The sequence below is a fragment of the Nomascus leucogenys genome, chromosome 3 (genome assembly GCF_006542625.1).
Source record: "Nomascus leucogenys isolate Asia chromosome 3, Asia_NLE_v1, whole genome shotgun sequence".
NCBI lineage: Eukaryota > Metazoa > Chordata > Mammalia > Primates > Hylobatidae > Nomascus > Nomascus leucogenys.
Window position 1 is genome coordinate 97,078,479 of NC_044383.1, and position 24,178 is coordinate 97,102,656.

General features: G+C 38.9%; 1 protein-coding gene across 5 annotated transcripts in view; it reads right to left on the reverse strand.

Annotated features, from left to right (window-relative positions):
* CDK19 (cyclin dependent kinase 19) overlaps positions 1-24,178 on the reverse strand; it is a 202,594-nt gene that overhangs the window by 56,134 nt on the left and 122,282 nt on the right. For all 5 annotated transcript variants that reach the window (XM_030809561.1, XM_030809558.1, XM_030809563.1 and 2 more), the window contains 2 exons: positions 8,036-8,146; positions 4,709-4,849 (listed from right to left, as the gene is read on the reverse strand). In XM_030809561.1, coding sequence (XP_030665421.1) covers positions 4,709-4,849; positions 8,036-8,146 — 252 coding nt within the window. The remainder of the gene's footprint in view (positions 1-4,708; positions 4,850-8,035; positions 8,147-24,178) is intronic.

Genomic DNA, 24,178 nt, shown 5'->3' on the forward strand with positions numbered 1-24,178 from the left:
GATGTCCAAAACACTGGCTTTTATTTACTTTAAATTTTTTATATTATACTGTAAATTTATATTTACTCTAACACATTTAATTGTATGGATTTTCCAGGTTTCTCACATCAAATAAAATTTAGAGATGGTGAGTACTCAGTTGTGACTAACAAATAGTGTGAAGCCAAATTTCTTACAGCAATAGAAAATGAAGCATTAAGAAAAACAAAACTAGTCACTGACTACAACAGCAACTCTTAAGCTCACAAAACATAATTTTTCAAATGGCTCCATCATCCTCTTTTTTTTTTTTTTTTTTTTTTTTTTTTTTTTTTTTTTCAGACGGAGTCTTTCTCTGTCGCCCATTCGTCCATCCTGGAATGCAGTGGCGTGATCTCGGCTCACTGCAAGCTCCGCCTCCTGGGTTCACGCCATTCTCCTGCCTCAGCCTCCCGAGTAGCTGGGACTACAGGCGCCCACCAACACACCCGGCTAATTTTTTTTTGTATTTTTTTTAGTAGAGACGGGGTTTCACCATGTTAGCCAGGACGGTCTCGATCTCCTGACCTCGTGATCTGCCTGCCTCGGCCTCCCAAAGTGCTGGGATTACAGGCTTGAGCCACCGCACCCGGCCTCCATCATCCTCTTTTTAAGACCATATTCATATTTCATATACTTTATATTTCTGTATCTACTACAGAATGTATTTATAAAGCAAGCATACAGTTTAAATCTATTCCTGAAAGTACTTTGGCAAAACCATGACAATATGGCACAGATATCAGGACTCAAGATTAGTGAATCATGAATTGAAGAGGCTATCACAGATTAGATTCCTGTTGGTTCAAAGTTTCTTTTTCTTTTTCTTCAGACAGGGTCTCGATTTGTTGCCCAAGGCTGGAGTGGAGTGCAGTGACACAATCACGGCTCACTGCAGCTTTGATCTCCTGGGCTAAAGCAGTCCTCCCACTTTAGCCTCCTCAGTAGCTGAAACTACAGGCATGCACTGCCACACCCAGTTAATTTTTTATTTTTTGTAGAGATAGGGTCTATGTTGCTCAGGCTACTCTTGAACTCCTGGGCTCAAGCGATCCTCCTGCCTTGGCCTCCGAAAGTGCTGAAACTACAAGCATGAGCCACCATGCCCAGTCAGTTCAAAATTTCAAATCTTATTAGAGTTACTAAGTTGAGGAGTTGGAGGCATTCAGTAAATGTGTGGGTAAAATATAAACCAGTGCTATACTATGTAAGAACCATATTCAGAATGCATTTTCAACATTGTGTTCATGCCATTGATGAGGTAATAATAATCAGTGGTGGCTTTTCTAGTGGGAGAAAAAAATCATTCTGTTGCTCACAAACTGTCAGTACTTAAACAAACAAAAAGACCCCGAAAACTCTCTAACTCTAGCAGGCTCCAACCCATATCTTCTGAGCACAACCTCACACTACTGCAATTCAGCTTCTCCATATTTGAGCCAACCAGAACTGCACATCCTTTCTGAGATAATCCAAGTGCTTCTTTACCTCAGAAGTTTTACATCCAAAACCCCCTTAGGTTACCCTCATCACCCAAGTCTCCTTAAATTCTAGTCATCCTTCAAAGTGCAGCTCAAATGCAACCTGCTCTTTGAAACTTACCCTTATCCCCCACTCAGAAGCTCTTCTGGCCTTGCATAGATTTAATCTGTACTTCTCATGTAGCTACAATCACATTCTCTCTCATCTATCTTACAACTGTTTGTGTGTATGTCATATTTCTTCAAGGCTCCTTAAGAAGAAGGTCTTTTGACATGGTCATATTTGTGTTGTTCCCATCCTTCTGTGCTTTACACATACAAGAAAACGAAAAATCTTCATTGAGGATAGTGTATTCAAATGCCTGATCCCCAAAATGTCAGTACCATTCTCTCTGATACTCATTCACTGAGGAAATACTTCCTCAACACCTATTGTGTACAGGGGCAGTAGTGTATAAAAAGAGTCAGACATAGACCTTGCTCTCTCAAGAAGTTCACAGGCTATGAGATGTTCTAAGAGATCTCTAAAACTGCTATAATACTAATAGATAAATGCCGTAAGAGAAGTAAAGATGCAGTACAACAGGAACCAACAACAAGAAGAGATTGGTTCCAAGTAGACATGGATATGAGGGTAAGTTTTAATTAACATTTGTGTTGGGCCCTGAAAGACAGATAGTATTTGAATATGTTGAGACAGGGATAAGGAGTTTTAAGATAGGGGAAATAAAGGCCATTGAAGCAGGAAATCCCAGGAGGAGACAGGGAACACTCAATAGTTCAGTAGTAAAGTATACATGAAAGATGACAGGAATAGAGAAAAATTTTAAAGGCAGTTAAAGCTATAATTGGTAAAACTCTGAAAGCCAAATAAGGAAGTAGAGTTTTAGTCTGTAAGCAATAAGGAACTATTTCAAAGTTCTTGAGCAAGAGCTGTGTATAGTCAGAAGGTCCAAAGTGGATTGGAAGGGAAAGAGATTGTTGACAACAGACAAGTATAGAGGCTAGTATCACAATGCAAGAAAGAGGTAATAAAAGCCTGAACTAGGAATGAGGACTAGAGATAAAAACAGATGAATGCGAGGCATATTTTAGAGGCGACACTGAAAGAACTTGACAAGTTCTGGATGTGGAGTGCAAAGAAGGGTCTGCAAAAGGTAAAATAAGTTTCTAGGCTAGGAAGAGGGTGGTGCCATAACCAAAAGAGAGGACACTAAAGCAGCAGCAAATCCGAATGGGAGGACACTGAGTCCTGGGCATACTAAATTTTGGTATCAGTGGACATTCAGGTGACAATATCATGAATAAAATATGTTAAGCTATGCTGTTTAGAACAAAATATAGAATTTTATGAAAAAGAGAGAGGAGCTCAGATAAATTAATCTTCAATAAAAGATTCTGATCAATGATTCAGACATGAACATAACCTCAAAAATATAACCTGCATAAATTTCATTAAGTGCACAGCAGATTAAAATCTAAAAGCCCATTTATGAAGGAGTTCTTCTCATGATCTAGAACAACATCATGTACCCAATAATCTTTTTGTTTGTTTGTTTTGAGATAGGGTCTGGCTCAGTTGCCCAGGCAGAGTTTGCAGTGATCTCAGCTCACTGCAACCTCCACCTCCCAGGCTCAAGCCATCCTCCCACCTCAGCCTTCCAAATAGTGAGGACCACAGGAGCGCACCATGCCCAGCTAATTTTTGTATTTTTTGTTAGAGATGGGGTTTTGCCATGTTGCCCCGGCCGGTCTTGAAGTCTTGAGCTCAAGTGATCCACCCATCTCGGCCTTCCAAAGTGCTGGCACTACAGGCATGAGCCACCACACCCAGCCCAATAATCATTTTAAAACATGCTGATTCATAGCTAATGGTAAAGTGGACATGTGGAAGCCTCAAACAATCTTACAGTTAAAAATTATAAGGAGAGGCTGGGCACGGTGGCTCATGCCTGTAATCCCAGCACTTTGGGAGGCCAAGGAGGATGGATCATGAGGTCAGGAGTTCAAGACCAGCCTGGCCAAGGTGGTGAAACCCCGTCTCTACTAAAAAATACAAAAAAAAAAAAAAAAATTAGCCTGGCATAGTGGTGGGTGCCTGTAATCCCAGTTAATCGGGAGGCTGAGGCAGAGAATTGCTTGAACTCAGGAGGCGGAGGTTGCAGTGAGCCGAGATGGCGCCACTGCACTTCAGCCTGGGCGACAGAGACAGACTCTGTCTCAAAAAAAAAAAAATTATAAGGAGAAATGCTTCCATTAATATGGTAAATGCATCTTTTGTGGTCACTATCATTTAACCCCAATTTATAAAATGTCACAGCAAGAATGGTCAAGTCAGATGAGTAGCCCTGACTGACAAGGTCCCAAGGGATACTAACTAGATCCTTTCGTCAATAAACACTGCTCATCGGTTTATAAAATGGAATTTACCTAGATGTATCCCTACCACATCCCGAGAATTCTCAAAAGCCTAAGAAACAAAAGATCATGAAATCACTTTGTGGGGGCAAAATAAAACCTCCAATGATAAACTGAGGAGAAAATGAGGATTACAGCTATTCCATAACCATATCTTCTTAAGAACAAACAAAAGAAACTTGCATCGACAGAAACTAAAATAACAACAATGTAAAGATGAATATCTAGCAATATAATTTGATATCAGTAAATGATGGTTACATGTATACTGAATAAAAATGTAAAATCAAACACTAAATTGCAGCTAATTTGCCTAATAAGTATATACCACCTGTTAGATTTATTTATTCATTTATTAATATTGATAACATTCTTTTTACTAGATGCAATGTCATTATTTCAGTTTAGATCTTAAGGGAAAGAAAAATGAGAACTCAGTATTAATTACGTTTTTACTAATGATGAGCAATAATATGAAGAACAAATTGGATTGAAATGTGCATGTTTCACATGTGACTACTCCATTAAAATTGTACAGTAATCATTTGTTCAAAGTCACACTGATATTTTACAGCTATGCATAAATATAATGGAATGATATACACCAAATGTTAAATAATGTTAACCTTTTGATTATAGGTTTATGGGTGATTTTTATCTTCTTTTTTGCTTATGTATATTTTCAAGTTTTTCTATAATTAATGTTTTATTATAATGGTACCAAGAAGAAAATATATTTTTTAAAAGAGGAGGGAAAAACATATTGATGAATTTAAAAGAAAAATACTTACCAAGTCTCTGTGAAGCACCCAATTTGCATGGAGGTAATGGATACCATCAAGAATCTGGTAAAGTAAGGATTTAACCATAGATCTTGGCAACTGCATGGGCTTTTTATTTGCTTTTGATGCACGGTGAAACTTAATAATATGCTAAAAATTAAAAAAACATAATAATATCGTCTTTGCTAATATCTATGCCAATAAAACACAATCAATGTTGTAATAAATGCTCTATATTTTAGAATTACTTATTAAAGGCTAATAATGACATAAAGAAAAATAATCTGAATAATAAGTTCAACCAAAACTGAATTTATTTTGAGGGTGAATGTGACCATGTTGATGAGGGGTTATAATGACTAACTTTACTGAAACCATTAAGATTTTCATTAAATAGGACCAAAAGGTAAAAAGGACTGATATTGAAACAGCTGCCTAAGAAGAGTATTATATTCTCTACTGAAAGAATAAAAGATTAAAAAAAGAAAGATTGTAAATCTTCACTTTCTATAAAAAGTTAGCACTTAGTACACTTGGGTAACATCACTGATCAGGTGTATATTTGAATTATTGGAAAAGTTTCATCTTTGTTTGGCACAGAATAAATTAGAATACATTCCTGGGAGTTAATGTTAAATATGAAATTGCTAAAAAGGAGAGAGAAAAAATAGGAAATTCAATCCCACTGAAATAAATACAACTGGGTCATCATATTCAATTTTTTTTTTTTTTTTTTTTTTTTTTTTGAGACGGAGTCTCGCTCTGTCGCCCAGGCTGGAGTGCAGTGGCGTGATCTTGGCTCACTGCAAGCTCCACCTCCCGGGTTCACTCCATTCTCCTGCCTTAGCCTCCCGAGTAGCTGGACTACAGGCGCCCGCCACCACGCCTGGCTAATTTTTTGTATTTTTAGTAGAGACGGGGTTTCACCATGTTAGCCAGGATGGTCTCAATCTCCTGACCTCGTGATCCGCCCACCTCAGCCTCCCAAAGTGCTGGGATTACAGGCGTGAGCCACCACACCTGGCCCCATATTCAAATTTTTATATCCACATGTTATATTGTGGGTTATAAAAACATTGTACTGAAAGGGAAAAAATGCTACCTGCCCGAGCAGTGCTCCCACCTCCACCTCCATCCCCACCCCACCCCTGCCTCTGTCCAAAACATAAAATGGACACTGAGGACCATCAAAATCCTATGCAAACAATACTGATGAAACTGTCAATAGTGCTCCAGTAACTTTAAGATGACCAAATGGTATGTAAAATCATTAAGCTATTTATACAGCTTTCTTATTTTTATAAACTGTTCAGTAATAACATTGATTTGATTTTAAGAAATAACAGAAAATAAGAGTTTATACTATAGCAGTGATTTCCAGTAGAAATATACGGGAGCCACATGTATAACTTTCCACTTTTTAACAGCTACATTAAAAAAGAGGCTGGGTGTGGTGGCTCACACCTGTAATCCCAGCACTTCGGGAGGCCTAGGCAGGTGGATCACCTGGGGTCAGGAGCTCAAGACCAGCCTGACCAACATGGTGAAACTCCGTCTCTACTAAAAACACAAAATTAGCTGGGCGTAGTGGCGTATGCCTGTAATCCCAGCTACACAGGAGGCTGAGGCACGAGAATCGCTTGAAACCAGGAGGTGGAGGCTGCAGTGAGCTGAGACTGCATCAGTGCACTCCAGCCTGGACAATAAAAGCGAAACTCCGTCTCAAAAAAAAAAAACAAACAGGTAAAATCAATGTGTGCAGTTCAGATACTTCTGAAGTGAATTCTAAATATTACAAATACTATCTTCTCAGTAAAATGTCAGTTTATTGCTTAAATTCCTTAAAATCAACATTTATGATTATATTTATTTTGAAATATGGTATTAGACAGTACAGTTCTACAGGACCTGACTATTCCAATGTACTACATCATCTTCTTTCATCACCTCACTGATGTTCAAAGTAAAGTACATACACTATCAAGTAAGCCTTGGTTGACACATAGGGGAATATAGAAAAATGGGGAAAATACAATGTCTGTGAATATCCATGAAACGAATTGAAAAAAAAAAAAAAAAAACACTGGAAATTCTTGTCCATATCTGCTATAATAGCATACACTCTGAAAGTTTCTTTAAGACCTGAGTCTGTTAAACTTATTCCTCAACAGATTTATAACTTATATAGATGACAAACCACATTATATTAAATCAAAATTTATTAGTCAGGTGTGGTCATGCACCTGTGGTCCTAGCTACTTGGGAGGCTGAGGCAGGAGGATCGCTTGAGCCCGGGAGGTCAAAGCTGCAGTGAACCATAACTGTGCCATTGCACTCCAGCCTGGGTGATAGAGTGAGACCCTGTCTCAAACAAACAAACAAACAAACAAAAAAGGCTGGGTGCAATGGCTCATGCCTGTAATCTCAACACTTTGAGAGGCCAAAGTAGGAAAATCACTTGAGCCCAGGATTTCAAGACCAGCTTGTGCAAGATGGCAAGACGTTGTTTCTATAAAACATTTTTGAAAAATTAGCCAGGCATAGTGGTGCTAAATTAATTATCCATAATTTGAATTTATTGCCACATTTGAAGTTTGTTACTTGTAGCAGTTCCTCAGATAAAGTGTTTAAATGTTCTGATTCCTAATTTGAAAAGACAGGAATTAGAATTTTTTGCTTCTTTCATATGTTGATAAAACATCCTTAAAGTAATCTTCACTACACGTATTAGTAAATTGCCATTAATTACTTTCATAGAAGTATAGTCTCCCGCCGGGCGTGGTGGCTCACGCCTGTAATCCCAGCACTTTGGGAGGCTGAGGTGAGTGGATTACCTGAGGTTGGGAGTTCGAGACCAGCCTGACCAACATGGAGAAACTCCATCTCTACTAAAAATACAAAATTAGCCGGGCATGGTGGTGCATGTCTATAATCCCAGCTACTCAAGAGGCTGAGGCAGGAGAATCGCTTGAACCTGGGAGGCAGAGGTTGTGGTGAGCCAAGATTGTGCTATTGCACTCCAGCCTGGGCAACGAGAGCAAAACTCCCTTCCCCCCCTCGCCCCCCACCCAAAAAAGTATAGTCTCCCATTCATTAAAATCTTTCTAAAGTAAAATTTCTAAATATTACAAATACTATCTTCTCAGTAAAATGTTAGTTTATTGCTTAAATTCTTCAAAATCAACATTTATGTTTATATTGACTTTGAAATATGGCTAACAGAGCAAGCTTTCCTTTCTGTTAAATGTAAAAATACAATTAACAATATGTATTTTATATAAATATGCTCCATACCTATATAAAATAATCCTAGAAATACAGTGAGATTATACTTACCCACAAGTCATGCTCTGCATAATCAAACAGCAGCCATACCTTCCTGTCACTGTGAGAAAGGAACACCTTCTGCAATGCGATCACATTAGGGTGCTTCAATTCTCGCAAAAGCTGAATGCAAAAGAAAGAGAGGGGTCACTGTTGTGTTAGCAAGGAGGGGGAAATGATGAATGTCTTATAACTTCAAAACGAAATTTCTGAAAATCTAGAGAATCCAGGTAAGCAAAATGAAAGAAAAAAATACCACCCAAAATACCTCTATTCAGAGATAAGCTCTGTTAACATCTTGGTGCATATCTTTCCAATCCTTTTTCTATGTGCTTAGGTATATTTGTTTTGTTTGGTTTTGTTTTGCTTTGTTTTACTTTCTTTCTTGTCAGAGACTGCAAGCAGGAATGTGTTTTTAAAAATAGGATTTTAAATGGTAAAATGTAAAACAGTAAACAAAAGTTAATATCATATCATTAAATAATTAATTACATTTTTGTACATGCATATCTTTTTTACTAAAGAAACTGTTCCTTGGGAGGCAGGAATCATGTATATTAATACTGCTTATATCTACCCTAGCACTGTATTGGTGCTCAAGAAATAATGCAACAAAACAAGGAAAGATATTTAACAATCCCTGTACTTATCCATCCCTAGAGTGTGTGGTTGAGGGTTTTTTTTGAAGAGTAGTGAGTATAAGGGAATGACTGTCATGCCCACTTATAAAAACTGAAGTTGAGAACAGGTCCTGTAAACAGAAAAAAAGAAATAGGACTTCACAAATTAAAAGCTTTAAGCTGGGCTCTGACGATATGTAGGAAAGGTAGACCAGAGCAGCAAGCAGAAACAGCACTTTGCGCATAACAGACAGCTGCTTGATAAAATATTTAGCAACAATGACATTATTGCTCAAGGTAAAAGCCTTAGAAATATGCCTGCTTCAGGCTGTCCTTAACCAGGGTTCAGATTTCATAGGTAAAGAGAAACATATTCAATTTAATAAATATTTTGAATACCTTTTAAATGTAAAGCTCTGTGAAAGATGCAAAAAGGGAAAGACAAAACTTCCCTTGAATATTTTATATGTGCAAGATGATTATATACAAATGTTTTTCTCTCACTTAATCTTTAGAACAATTTTATGATGCACACAGAACCCAAAGCTCAGTGTGATAAAAATAACTTAACCAAAGTCAAATAGCTAGAAAGAGAAGGGGTTTGGACTTAAATAGATCCGCCTGATTGCAAAGTCCATGCTTTTTCCACTACAGCTAAAGTTCATGTCTTCAATTCCCACAATGTGGTAAGGAAGACAGACACATAAATAGATCAATGAGGCAGAAAAAAATAAACTGCTTACCCATTCTAATAACTTTAGTAACTTTTTTTTTTAGATGGAGTCTTGCTCTGTTGCCCAGGCTGGAATGCAATGGCACAATCTCAGCTCACTGCAACCTCCTCCTCCAAGGTTCAAGCGATTCTCCTGCCTCAACCTCCTGAGTAGCTGGGATTACAGGTGTGCACCACCACGCCTGGCTAATTTTTGTATTTTTAGTAGAGATGGGGTTTTACCGTGTTGGCCAGGCTGGTCTCAAACTGCTGACCTCAAGTGATCTGCCCACCTTGGCCTCCCAAAATCTAGAGAGTTTGCCATTTTGAACACTTCAGGGTCTCTGGCTCTGGCAAACCCTGTTTTTAATGACCCCATTGCCATGGCCAGCCTTGAAGCACTTAGACTCTGGTAAGAGACTTCACCCCGGGCACAATGACTGTCTCCTTCTTTCCGACTCCTTGATATTGATGAATGTAGAGAGTTTGCCTTCATTACCTACGCAAAATATGTTCTCTTTGCAGCCTGAAGTAGATGGGAAAGTAAAACTCCACTTCTGTATCTAAACCAGGCTCTTGAAACACCCAACATTGGCACAGATCCCTGATTCCTGGACCTCGCTTGTCTGGGAAAGTGGTTGTCACAGTAGCAATATTTAATCAACACTTCTAAAAAACTACATTCTCTGTGACTTCCAATTGTTGATCCCACTAGAATAAATTCATTTTAAGTCCTCTGTTAAAAAAATTGTTTTGACTAGATAATACATTCATATGGTTCAAAAATCAAAGGATATACAAGGATATATATTGAAATGCCTCACTACCACTCCTCTTGCTTCCCTGGAGGTAACAACTTTTATTAATTGCTTGTTTTCCTTGCAATGTTTCTTAATGCAAATAAAAACAAATATGAATATCTATTTTATCCTCCATTGTTCACACAAAAGATAGCATAATATACACACTGCTCTGCACTTTGTTTTTTTACCCTTACTCTATCTTGGAAATCTCTTAATATTAGGACAATATCAATATTAATCACTTCAGGTGAGAAGTGATTTGGCATAAAAGGAAAATTTTTTAAAAGAAAAAAATAAAAATAATCTTTCTTGCTCTTTTTTACAGTAGCATGGTATTTCTAGATCAACTTTTTTAACGTGGTAAAATATATACATAATGTAAAATTTACCATTTCAACCATTTTTAAGTATACTAGATATACTTAGTATATTTACTTAATCCCACTACTTATACTAGTTCAGTGGGATTAAGTACAACCATCATCACTGTGTATTTCCAGAACTTTTTCATCCCAAAATGAAAATCTATACCATTAAACAGTATCTCCAGGTTGCCCCCTACCCCCAGCTCCTGATAACCATTATCTAATTTATGTCTCTATGAATTTGACTGTTCTCTGTATGTAGTTCATATAAGTGGAACAATACAGTGTCTGCCCATTTGTGTCTGCCTTTTTTTCACATAATATAATGTCTTCAAGATTCATTTGTGTTGTGTGTGAGAATTTCATTCCTATTTAAAGCTGAATACTATTACATTGTATGTATAGACCACATTCCGTTTGTCCATTTGCCCCTCAACAGACATTTAGGGTGTTTCTACCTTTTGGTTATTATGAATAATGTTCCCTAAATATTGGTGTATAAATAACTATTTAAATCCCCACTTCCAATTCTTTTGTATATATACCCAGAAGTGAAATTGCTAGATCCTATGGTAATTCTATGTTTAATTTTTTGAGGAACCACCATATAGGTCATTTTTGTAAAAAAAAACTTTTTTTGTAGAGATAGAGTCTCACTATGTTGTCCAGGCTAGTCTCAAACTCCTGGCCTTAAGCAATCCTCCCACTTCAGCCTCCCAAAGTGCTGGGATTACAGGTGTAAACCACTGTGCCTGGCCTAGGTCTCCTTTCCATATGTCATACAGATAGTTACTTTGTTGCTTCACAGATACTGTGTTTCTCCCAAGTAGAAGGTTTGTGGCAACCCTGCATCAACCAAGTCTACTGGCACCATTTTTCCAACAGCATGAAGCTCACTTAATGTCTCTGTGTCACATTTGGTAATTCTTACAACATTTAAAACTTTTTCGGGCCGGGCGCGGTGGCTCACGCTTGTAATCTCAGCACTTTGGGAGGCCGAGGCGGGCAGATCACGAGGTCAGGAGATCGAGACCACGGTGAAAACCCGTCTCTACTAAAAAATACAAAAAATTAGCCGGGCGTGGTGGCGGACGCCTGTAGTCCCAGCTACTCGGAGAGGCTGAGGCAGGAGAATGGCGTGAACCCGGGAGGCAGAGCTTGCAGTGAGCCGAGATCGCGCCACTGCACTCCAGCCTGGGTGACAGAGCGAGATTCTGTCTCAAAAAAAAAAAAACTTTTTCAGTATTATATCTGTTACAGTGATCTGTGATCAGTGATCTTTGATGTTACTATTGTAATTGTTTTGAAGCATCACAAATTGCACCCACATAAGATGGCAAACTTAATCTATAAATGTTGTGTGTGTTCTGATTGCCTCACCCACCAGCTGTTCCCCCATCTTTCTCCCTCTCTTTGGGCCTCTCTATTGTCTCAGAAACAGTAATACCGAAATCAGGCCAACTAATAAAACTACAATGGCCTCTAACTGTTCAAGTGAAAGGAAGAATCTCACATATCTCTTGCTTTAAATCAAAAGCTAGAATGATTGAGCTTACTGAGGAAGGCACACTGAAAGTTAAAACAGGCTGAAAGCTAGGCCTCTTGCACCAGTTAGCCAAGTTGTGAATGCAAAGAAAAAGTTCTTGAAGGAAATTAAAACACACAAAGATAAGAAAGCAAAACAGCCTTATTGTGGATAGGGAGAAAGTTTTAGTGATCTGGATAGAAGATTAAACTAGCTGCAACATTACCTTAAGACAAAGCTGGCTGGGCGTGGTGGCTCACGCCTGTAATCCCAGCACTTTGGGAGGCTGAAGTAGGTGAATCACAAGGTCAGGAGTTCAAGACCAGCCCAACCAACATGGTGAAACCCTGTCTCTACTAAAAATACAAAAAATTAGCTGGGCATAGTGGCAGGTACCTGTAATGCCAGCTACTCGAGAGGCTGAGGCAGGAGAATCACTTGAACCCAGGAGGCGGAGGTTGCAGTGAGCCGAGATTACGCCAATGTACTCCAGCCCGGGCGACAGAGCGAGACTCTGTCTCAAAAAAAAAAAAAAAGACAAAGCCTAATCCAGAACAAGGCCCTAATTCTCTTCAATCTGTGAAGGCTGAGAGAGGTGGGGAAGCTGCAGAAGAAAAGGTTGAAGCTAACAGAGGTTGGTTCATGAGGCTTAAGGAAAGAAGTCACCTCTATAACATAAAAGTGCAAGGTGATACAGCAAGTTATCCAAAAGATCTAGCTAAGATCATTGATGAAGATGGCTACAAAAAACAGATGCTCAAAGTAGACAAAAGAGAATTCTGTTGGAAACAGATGCCATGTAGGACTTTCATAGCTAGAGAGAAGTCAACGCCTGGTTTCAAAGCTTCAAATGACAGGCTGACTATCTTACTAGGGTTTAACGCAACTGGTGATTTGAAGTTGAAGCCAATGCTCATTTACCATTCTGAAAATCCTAGGACCCTTAAGAATTATGCTAAATGGCCAGGTAGAGTGGCTCACGCCTGTAATCCCAGCACTTTGAGAGGCCGATGCGGGTGAATCACCTGAGGTCAGGAGTTCGAGACCAGCCTGACTAACGTGGAGAAACCCCGTCTCTACTAAAAATACAAAACCAGCCAGGTGTGGTGGCGCATGCCTGTAATCCCAGCTACTCAGGAGGCTGAGGCAGGAGAATCACTTGAACCTGGGAGGCGGAGCTTGCAGTGAGCCGAGATCGCGTCACTGCACTCCAGCCTGGGCAGCAGAGACAGATTCCATCTCAATATTAAAAAAAGAAAAAAGAAGAAGAAGTGTCACCATTGAGGTTCTCTAGTATCACTGGCAACATGGTAGGGTGAATGGGTCAGTGGAGAAGCCAGCTGTTAGAAAAGGTACCACCCTTTGATTACCTTCTGTACATATTTGATGACTCTTAGATTTGGCCTCACTGAATTATATTAGAGTATCTTATAATGTTTAAACTGTTTGCGTCTCTTCCCTGCCCTCCTCCTGCATTAGACCATAAGGTTCTTGAAGACAAAGACACTTTTTACTTACTAACTTATTTATTTTCAGACAAGATCTCACTTTGTCTCCTAGGCTGGAGCACAGTGGCACGATCATAGCTCACTGCAGCCTCAAACTCCTGGGCTCAAGCCATCCTCCTGCCTTAGCCTCAGTAGCTGAGACTACAGGTGTGAGCCACTATGCCCAGCTAATTTTTTTATTTTTTTTGTAGAAATGGGGTATCACTTTGTTGTCCAGGCTAGTCTTGAGCTTCTGGCTTCAAGTGATCCTCCTGCCTTGGCCTCCCAACATGTTAGGATTCCAGGTGTGAGCCACCACACTAGCCCAGAAAGACATTTTAAAATTTATTTCTATATTCCTAGGGACTAGCACAATGCCTGACACACTGAAAGAGCTCTTTAAGTGATCTCATCTAGTCCGCGGGCTTTCAATGTCACCCATATGCATTAACTTCCAAATGTTTACCTCTAGTCCACCCATCTCCCCTGAACTCCAGCTATGTGTATCCAGCTGCCTCAAGAGCTCCATCTGAATGTCTAAAGGCCAAAACTGAGGTCGCACTCTCTACCTCCACTACCCTCTATTCCAGTACCTCCAGTACCCTCTATTCCCACTGCTCTTCCCCGGCCTCAGTTAATAGCAACTCCATCATTGCAGTTACTCGGGCAAAAACCTCATCTACTTTAACTCTTTTCCCAAATATCTCCTCCTCAGTGAGTCTTCCCTAGCCTTTCTATTTAAAATCGTAACCACCATTCTGCACTTTACCTTTCTGCAAGTACTAACACTTTCAAACATACCATAACTCTATATCCCTTATCTACAATTCTAAAGAAAGTGTAGAAAATCAAAAGCTTTCTAGTAACTCAGGTAGAAAAATTATTTGTAATTCAATAGAAAAAACTGCATTGTTAGGGGCACATCCTTTCAGTTACCTGATTCTGATTCCATAGAAGCTATTTTACAACTCTGTACATTACACATAACTGATAATGATGCAGAATAATTCTCAACTATAAGCATACAAATTCTGTGCTGTCCAGTAGAGGTTCACTGACTTCCCTCCCCAATAGTGGAAGAATCTGGTTTTGCCTCAATTTGCATATCCATTTCAATATTCCTGATCTGTACATGTATCCGTTTTAAAGTTTCTCCTTTGAATGGGCTATAATATCAGCTTGGTTCCTTCATTCAAAAAGTTAAATAAGCTGGATGTAGTGGCTCACACTTGTAATTCCAGCATTTTGGGAGGTCAAAGCAGGAGGATGACTTAAGGCCAGGAGTTTGAGACTAGTCTGGTCACACAGCAAGAGCCCTGTCTCTACAAAAAAATAAATTAAATTAAATTATCCAGGCATGGTGGTGCAGGCCTGTAGTCCCAGCTACTAGGGAGGCTGAGGTGCGAGGACCGCTTGAGCCCACGAGTTCAAGGCTGCAGTGAGTTATGATCGTACCACTGCCCTCCAGCCTGGGTGACAGAGTGAGACCCTGTCTCTTTAAAAAAAAAAAAAAGAGGGCCAGGTACAGTGGCTCATGCCTATAATCCCAGCACTTTGGGAGGCCAAGGAGGGCAGATCACCTGAGGTCAGGAGTTTGAGACCAGACTGGCCAACATGGTGAAACACCATCTCTACTAAAAATACAAAAACTAGCCAGGCATGGTGGTGGGTGCCTATAATCCCAGCTATGCAGGAGGCCGAGGCAGGAGAACCACTTGAACCCAGGAGGTGGAGGTTGCAGTGAGCCAAGATCCCACCATTGCACTCCAGCCTGGGCAACAAGAGCGAAACTCTGTCTCTAAAAAAATTTAAAAAAAATTTTAAAAAGAAAGTTAAATAAAAATCATTAAAATGTGGTCATCTTATACCTGTATCACAGTCATAATTTTACCTTTTTTGAAAACAATCATTTAATACTCATTGTACAGAAATATGTCACTTGAACTGACAAGAAGCTGTTTACTGTTTGACATGAAGCTATTAAATGGACATGAAACTGTTTGTATGTTATTTATTGTCTGTCTCTCTCCACTAACATATAAGCTCCATGAAGGCAAAGGTTTTTGTTGATTTTATATCTCCAATGCATAAAATGGTACCTAGCACATAATAAACATTCAATAAATATTTGTCAAATAAATTAAATCTACTGAACTTAACTGGTTCTTATTCACAAAATAACTAGTAACGACCTGTAACCTAATAAAACTTTGCTACCCTTTCATGAGTTATTCTTTTTAAAAAGGTGTTTTAAATGATTTTGTTTTCAACAAATTGAATAGACAATATCTAAAATAATTATTCCAGGGACGCTAACCCTCCACAAGCTCCATTTACTTTAGGCTTAAAAAGGAAGACTTCTTTAGCACCTACTCTACCAGAAGAATAAGAGTCCTGGCTTGAGGTAAAGAGCAGGAACACAGCTCTGAATATCTCAGGATGGGATCTTTAACCTGGTGTATAATTCGAAGAGCAAAGGAGTGCTATGAGGGTGTTTCCTGAAAGGGCTGTGAGCACAATAAGTGCTACAAAATCCTAAAGAAAATAACACATCGCAAGGACAAAAAACCAAACACCGCATGTTCTCACTCATAGGTGGGAATTGAACAATGAGAACACATGGACACAGGAAGGCAACATCACACTCGGGGGACTGTTGTGGGGTGGGGGGAGGGGGGAGGGACAGCATTAGGAGATATACCTAATGCTAAATGACGAGTTAATGGGTGCAGCACACCAACATGGCATATGGATACATATTTAACAAACCTGCACATTGTGCACATGTACCCTAGAACTTAAAGTATAATAATAATAAAAAAAAGAAAATAACACAAAGGAACCGGGGACACAGGGGAACACAAGTGAAGCAGACATTAACCTTATTAGTAGTTATGTCCAAGGCCAGTTTACTAAGAAAATGCTAGGCTCTAGATAAACATCACACAACAGTGTATTCACTACCTCTATTTACTGAAAAAAACAAAGAAGTTAACTTTTCTACTGCTGTTTACTGAAAGTAACACATGAACAACAGTAAACAACCTAAATGTTCAATAATAAGAAAACTGACAAGTAAATTATGGTAAATAGCCACATATTGTAGCCTCAAATATATATACTAAAATATTTTAATTACTCAAGGAAAGACTATAACGTTGTGATAAAATGTAAAAGGACCACAGGCTGGGTGCAGTAGCTCACACCTGTAATCCCAGCACTTTGGGAGGCCGAGGTGGACAGATCACTTGAAACCAGGAGTTCGAGGCCAGCCTGGACAACATGGCAAAATCCCGTCTCTACTAAAAATACAAAAATTAGCCAGGTGTGGTGGTACATGCCAGGAATCCCATCTACTCAGGAGGCTGAGGCAGGAGAATCGCTTGAATCTGGGAAGCAGAGGTTGCAGTGAGCAGAGATCGTCCTACTGCACTCCAGCCTGGGCAACAGAGTGACACTCTGTCTCAAAATAAACAAACAAACAAACAAACAAATAAATAAATAAATATGAAATAAAATATGAAGATATATAAATAACAGAAAATAGGCTGGGCGTGTGGCTCACACCTGTAATCCCAGCACTTTGGGAGGCCAAAGCAGGCAGATCACTTGATGTCTTGAGGTCAGGAGTTCAAGACCGGCCTGGCCAACATGATGAAACCGCATCTCTACTAAAAATACAAAAATCAGCCGAGTGTGGTACCGCACACCTGTAGTCCCAGCTACTCGAGGGACTAAGGCAGGGGAATTGCTTGAACCTGGGAGGCAGAGGTTGCAGTGAGCCGAGATCGCACCACTGCACTTCAGCCTGGGCGCCAGAGTGAGATTCTGTCTCAAAAAAACAAAAAAGAAACAGAAATATGCCAAAACATTAACAATAGTTATTTCTGGGTGTGAGATTATGCATAATTTATATTTCTATTTTTTCTATTTTACAAGTTTTCTTCAATGAGCATTACTCTTATAATTTAAAAACAAATACATACACACACCAAAAGACAGAACTTTCCAGAAATCCACCTACCAAAATGAGACACTATCATACTACCTCAGCTTCTTTTTATGTGGTTATCTGAGAAGAGACACAGTGAAAGAGGGAGATGGCCATACTTGTACTTTCCCCATCTCTTGGCAAAATCAGATTTTACCAACAGACTTTAATCTCTTATCTAACAAATATTTGTTCAACATGACATCATACAACTACAAATATGTGTAATTATACTTAAACAGCAATTAAGTAGACCATGATTTTCCTGTGTCTCACACTACATGATAGCATCTTCCATGCCACATACTCACAGCATAGTAACATGATCCCACCGGAGCCTAATGTTCAATGAACATGCCAATATTTTATCTGAGCCCCTTTCAAAGCATGTAAGTAGCTATTTTTAAAACGTCCACTTTTCACTGTCCTAAACGTAAAATAATCTACAGTTAGAACTCTAAACTTTCTCTAGATCCTGACTCAATTTAGAGAGTCTGTACTAGACTAAAAATTCCAGAATCCATTCGTATTTTTATCTATACATCTTTCTTCCCTTTTCACTTTCTGTTCTCCAAGTCTATGATGCCCCCATGGGTCCCTGACTCCTTTTTCAAGGGTATTCTGAATGGAAAGGTCCTCTTATACTTCAATAACTCACTTATCTCAAATCCAATTTTCTATTCTTGTTTGATCTCTTTTAAGTAACAGTGTGATTCATTTGACCATCAATCTTTCCCCTTGGTGAGAACAGTATCACCGACTTTATTTTAGAAAGCACTGAGTATCATTTTTTAAAATGTCTTAACACCTCTTTCCCCTTCCCAAAGAACTGAAGGTAAATGAAGTAGTGTGTTTTATGGCAAATAGGAGATTTGCCTAATTCCAAAATGTTCCAGTACTCCTAAAACTGTAATTTAAGAATTAGTATTTGAAAGTTGACACTTTCACACCTATGACAGGCCTTTTGGAAGCTGCTCTTTATAAACACATCAGGTTCATCATAACCTTCCAGCAGGTGGCACTCATACTCTGAAAAGGGGTCTGTACAGACTAACACAGCTCTGGTTCAAGATGGCCCTAAATTTTCTGCTTCATTTTACTTTAGTGACACTTCTTGGTTACCAGTTGTAAGCTCCAGGGAGGTCAATGTTCCCCATTGCCACCCAGCTGAAATGACAGTGAGGCAGTAAGTAAAATGCAAAAAATACAGGTTTTAGAATCAGAGGCTGAGTTTGAATCCTGTCTTAGTAGTAGCAGTTAAGACATAAGGCAAGTTGTTTAACTCTTCTGAATCTCATAGAATGTCTACTTACAAACATAAACACAGTTTCCACAAAGAATAAATTAATATAAATAGATTAAATACATAGCACAATGGGCCAGGCACGGTGACTCACGCCTCTAATCCTGGCACTCTGGGAGGCCGAGGCGGGTGGATCACCTGAGGTCAGGAGTTCGAGACCAGCCTGGCCAATATGGTGAAACCCAATCTCTACTAAAAATACAAAAATTAGCCAGGCATGGTGGTGGGTGCCTGTAGTCCCAGCTACTCGGGAGGCTGAGGCAGGAGAATCGCTTGAACCCAGGAGGCGGAGGTTGCAGTGAGTCAAGATGGTGCCACTGCACTCCAGCCTGGGCAACAGAGCAAGACTCTGTCTCCAAAAAAAAAAAAAAAAAGTGCATAGCACGATGCTTGGAATGAATTAAGCATTTGACATATTATAGCTTTTATTATCATTTTCAACCACCACTATTTGCAAGAATGTTATGAAGAGTAAATCAGATAATCTATGTAAAATGGCTGGCATTGTTCTTGATAAACAGTGGCTGTTGTCGTTGTTGTACTTAAGTGAAAATTTCAATGCTAACCACTCCGGTTAGCTTTGACATCAGAGATACTTAGAGAGTGAGGCTGAGTTGGAAAATGCCACAGCATTTCCTTGCCAAAGTCCATGAAACACCCACTTAGTAGTTTCCATAATAATAAAATGGCTATATGAAAGTTATTTCCCTTCCCATTTTTCAACAATCTGGTTTCATTTTCTCTCTGCATGTACTTGGTCTAAGAGAGATATTTGAAACCAAGTAAGCTTTGTGATAAATAAGAAATTCACATCTCCTTGACTATGAGAGCATACCTATTCCCTTTTAGTGTGTAAGTATTTAACTTTTTTTTTTTTTTTTTTTTTTTTTTGGAGACAGAGTCTCACTCTGTTGCCAGGCTGGAGTACAGTGGCATGATCTCAGCTCACTGCAACCTCCACTTCCTGGGTTAAAGCAATTCTCCTGCCTCAGCCTCCTGAGTAGCTGGGATCAGACACATGCCACCATGTCTAGCTGATTATTTATATATATATATATATATATATATATATTATTTTTTTTTTTTTTAGTAGGGTTTCACCATGTTGGCCAGGCTAGTCTCAAATTCCTGACCTCAGGTGATCCACCCGCCTCAGCCTCCCAAAGTGCTGAGAATACAGGCATGAGCCACCATGCCCAGCCTTAATCTTTTATTAACATCTTCCACATGAGAAAACTGGATATACTTCTTATAAATCAAGGGCACTCTGAATATACACAATTTAAATATGAAAAATGAAACAGATACAAACTAAAAGTAAAATCTTAATTACCTGGAATTCTGAGGGGCATTCTAACTCATTTACTGATTCATTAAGTAAACTTTTGCTTGCAACCCTCCTTGTCAAAAACCTTCCTACCTTGACAATTAAACAAAATGAAATTTGCATTTGACTCTATGTAGTCTTCTTTATTTATTTTTTTGTTGTTGTTGATTTTGCATTGCTACAAGACCCTAGGCAGTCTTTCAGTCCCTTGGGATTTCAACAATCAACTACTAACAAATGTTTATGTCCTTCTGATTTATGCTTTTCTCTCCTTGAAATAGAATGGTGGGGCAGCGGGGTGGGGAATAGGGGGTGGGGGACATGGGTGAAACTAACCTAAAATTCCTTATTTAGATTCCAGCTTAAAAGAAAAAAGTATCGACTTATTCTCCAAATTCTGCCCCTAGTTTTCTTGTCCTTCTCCATTCCACAGTTTTTCTTAACATCTTACACATGGACCTGAGCTTTCGCTGCTCCTTCTATGGAGAATCCCAAATCTCAATCTCTAGCCCTAATGTCACTTCTAAACTGACATCAATTTCCCAAGATGCATAATACAATACAACCAAGAGAACATCCCACTGTAACTCAAAATCCACAGATCCAAAACTGAGTATCACTTGCCCAACTTTACCTCCTAGTGTGTTCACTATACTTGCAATGATGCCAACATTTCCCAATCATCAAGGCAGGCTGAAAATCTTATCATCAGTTGGGCACGGTGGCTCACACCTGTAATCCTAGCACTTTGGGAGGCTGAGGCAGGTGGATCACCTGAGGTCAGGAGTTAGAGACCAGGCTGGCCAACATGGCGAAACCCCATCTCTACTAAAAATACAAAAATTACCAGGCATGGTGGCTTGTGCCTGTAGTTCCAGCTACCCAAGAGGCTGAGGCAGGAGAATCACTTGAACCTGGGAGGCAGAGGTTGCAGTGAGACGAGATTGTGCCACTGCATTCCAGCCTGGGTGACACAGCGAAACTCTGTCTCAAAAAAAAAAGAAAAGAAAACCTTATAACCAGTGTTCACTCACCAAGTGCTATATACTCTGCTTCTTAAATATCATTCATTAATTCTCACCTTGATAATTAAAATAAACCCTTAACTAGTATATACACAGCTGCTCTTCTCTCTGCCTAGAAAAGTACAGAAAAACATTTCCTATCTTCTTTGCCTGATAAATGCCTACTTACTTTTTAGAAAGAACTCATTTGTCACTTCTTCTAAGAGGCCTTCCCTGAAACTCTTCTTCTGAAGTGTCTCTTCTATGTTCCCATCCATACTGAATTACCCTTAACACACTGCTAATTAAATAAAGTTATGACATAGTATAATTGTCTCCCCCTAACTGATTGTAAGATACAGGGACTATGTCTTCCATCTATACATTTCCATTGTCTTGCACAAGCCAAACACATGTGGATTTTCAACAAATGTTGGCTAAGTGATAATCCATCTCCTACCTCTTCTAATACACTCTATGCATTGACATCAGAATATCTTCCTAAGATAAAAAGTCTGATAAATTGTTAACTCTCCTACTTCGAAATTTTAGATGGCTTCAAAGTTAAAACTCCTAAATAGAACATTCAAAGCTATTCACCCCAATGGTTAAAACTATTTTTCCTGTAAATAATTTATTTTGGAGGGCCTGAGGCTCAAGCTAAAACTATACTGTAAAGATTTTAACCAAAAATATGGCAGGTGACTAAGATCCAAGTTTCCTTTCCCCTGCAAAAGAGAGTATCATAATTGGCATATGTATGGCCTTTACCTTCAGGATGCTCCATATGCAGTCATCATGAATTGGCTTCTAAGTCGTCACTGCACAGATTCTGCCCATTACCTCCCATGAAGCCTTGCCCTGGGAGATGGGAATGAGGCAGAAGCATGATGGAAAATACCCAGCAGATAGCAATGGGAAAAAAAAGTCTAAAAATCTACCATTAGAAAACATTTGAGTGCCAAGCATATTTGAGGCACTGAGAGCCTTGGGGACTTTACAGCCTAAAAGGAACTGAAGAGGAGACAAGACGGACAATTTTTAAACTACAATTATGGTGAGGCTATTAAGGAAAAATACAGAGTGCACATGTAGGAAACCTAACCTAGTCACGAAAGTCAGAAAAGGTGCTCCTTAGGAAGTGTGCCTTATTGGAAAGAAGAGGAAATTGAGAATTTGAACATTAATCAGCAAAAATGTGTGCTGGCAGGTATTTTCATTAGATCATGAATACACAGACACTAAAAGAACCCCTTCACTATTCATCTTCTGGGTGCAAATATCAGATAAAATCCCTACTTTATTCTAAATTTGCTACGGCAGATTTCCATCACTACGTGATAGGGTGTATCTCTTATCTTTCCATATGAATATTAATAAAATCAACTAGCACAGGACCTAACACAAAGTAGACACTCAACAAATTTTGGATGAGTAAATGTAAGTAACAGTACATGAATTGGTTTTCAAACATGTTGGTTAAATGAAATTTATTCCATATTGAGAAAATATTATTTTCAAAACTGCCATTATTAAGCACCTACAAAAATATTCAAAAAAAATTAAATAGATTTCTCAAGGAAATAATCATAGGTTTGAAAAATAATCTGAAATTGACATTTGATTAATTAAGCATAATAAAGTGTAATTTTATCCTATGTGGCCATAGTAAACCTTAGTTTTACGTCAGTGCAAACTCGGGCTATTTGGTTTTACACCTAACTCAAATCTTTGTAACTTACACTTCTAAAATACATAGTTTCGGCCAGGCGCGGTGGCTCGTGCCTGTAATCCCAGCACTTTGGGAGGCCAAGGCAGGAGGATTGCTCGAGCCCAGGCATTCAAGACCAGCCTGGGCAACATGGTGAGACCTCATATCTACATTTAAAATTAATTAATTAATTAAAAATAAAATATATAGTTTGCATTTTCTGCTTTAACTAAACAAGCTATCAGGTAAAGCCCCCTAGAATTCATACCTTTCTCTACCTCCTACATGGCACTGGCTGAGGATCTGAAAGAAGAGGAGGAGGTCAGCTTTCTGATGGAACTTACCTAACACATGTTGGAAGTTCCACTTTTCAGGACATTGGGCATTATCAGTGGTCAGACACCCCACCCCAGACACAATAAATGGTACTAACTTTAACAAATTACAGCCAAGGGTTTTAATTATTAATGGCTAAATTACCAGTACCAATGATTCAATGTATTTTAGATCACTATGCTTCTAGAGAAAGATAAACACAGTGAAGTCAAGGCTCAGACAAATTATCCATTTGTAGTTCCTGAAGACCTCACAGGAATTTTAACAGTAGTAGTAAGGAAAGCAACTAAATGATCTGACCCAAATACAGTCCAGGAAATAGTTACTGTATTGTTTCCATTAAACAAAAATGCCACTTCCTTCCCACTCTGCTAAGAAAACTAGGTACGTGTTACGAGAAAACACAGAGGGAGATGAGTTTCCACAATGAAATAAATGATTTCTTTTATACTAAGCATTTACTAATTTTAATCGATAAATCCTAAAAATAGTATTTCCACTAAGAGTGATAACTTTAATTTTTTAAAAGAGCTACATTATTACATGTGTGGCTTTTACGAAAATGTTAAACAATGACTAGAAAAAGAACCTAGAAATCACTAAATTATAATAATGAAGAGTAAGTAACAACACCATAACTTTTGATAATTTTGTGTTTTGCAGTGCACATAAGGACAACACTAATCTGAAAGTAAGCTTTCCTTGAATTTCTAAGCTTTGATATTTACTGTCTATTCAAAGCTGCTTGAAAATAAATTATATACATATTTTTTGGGGGGAGGGGTCAAATCTGACATAGACTCTCCTCTTTGAAATGTTCTCCAACGTAAGTTCTGGTCACATAACTTCGATACACTCCAAACAAACACCCACAATGGGGAAAGGTTCTTTTAAATAAAATACAGGGAAGGCCAGGCGCAGTGGCTCATGCCTGTAATCCCAGCACTTTGGGAGGCCGAGGTGGGCAGATC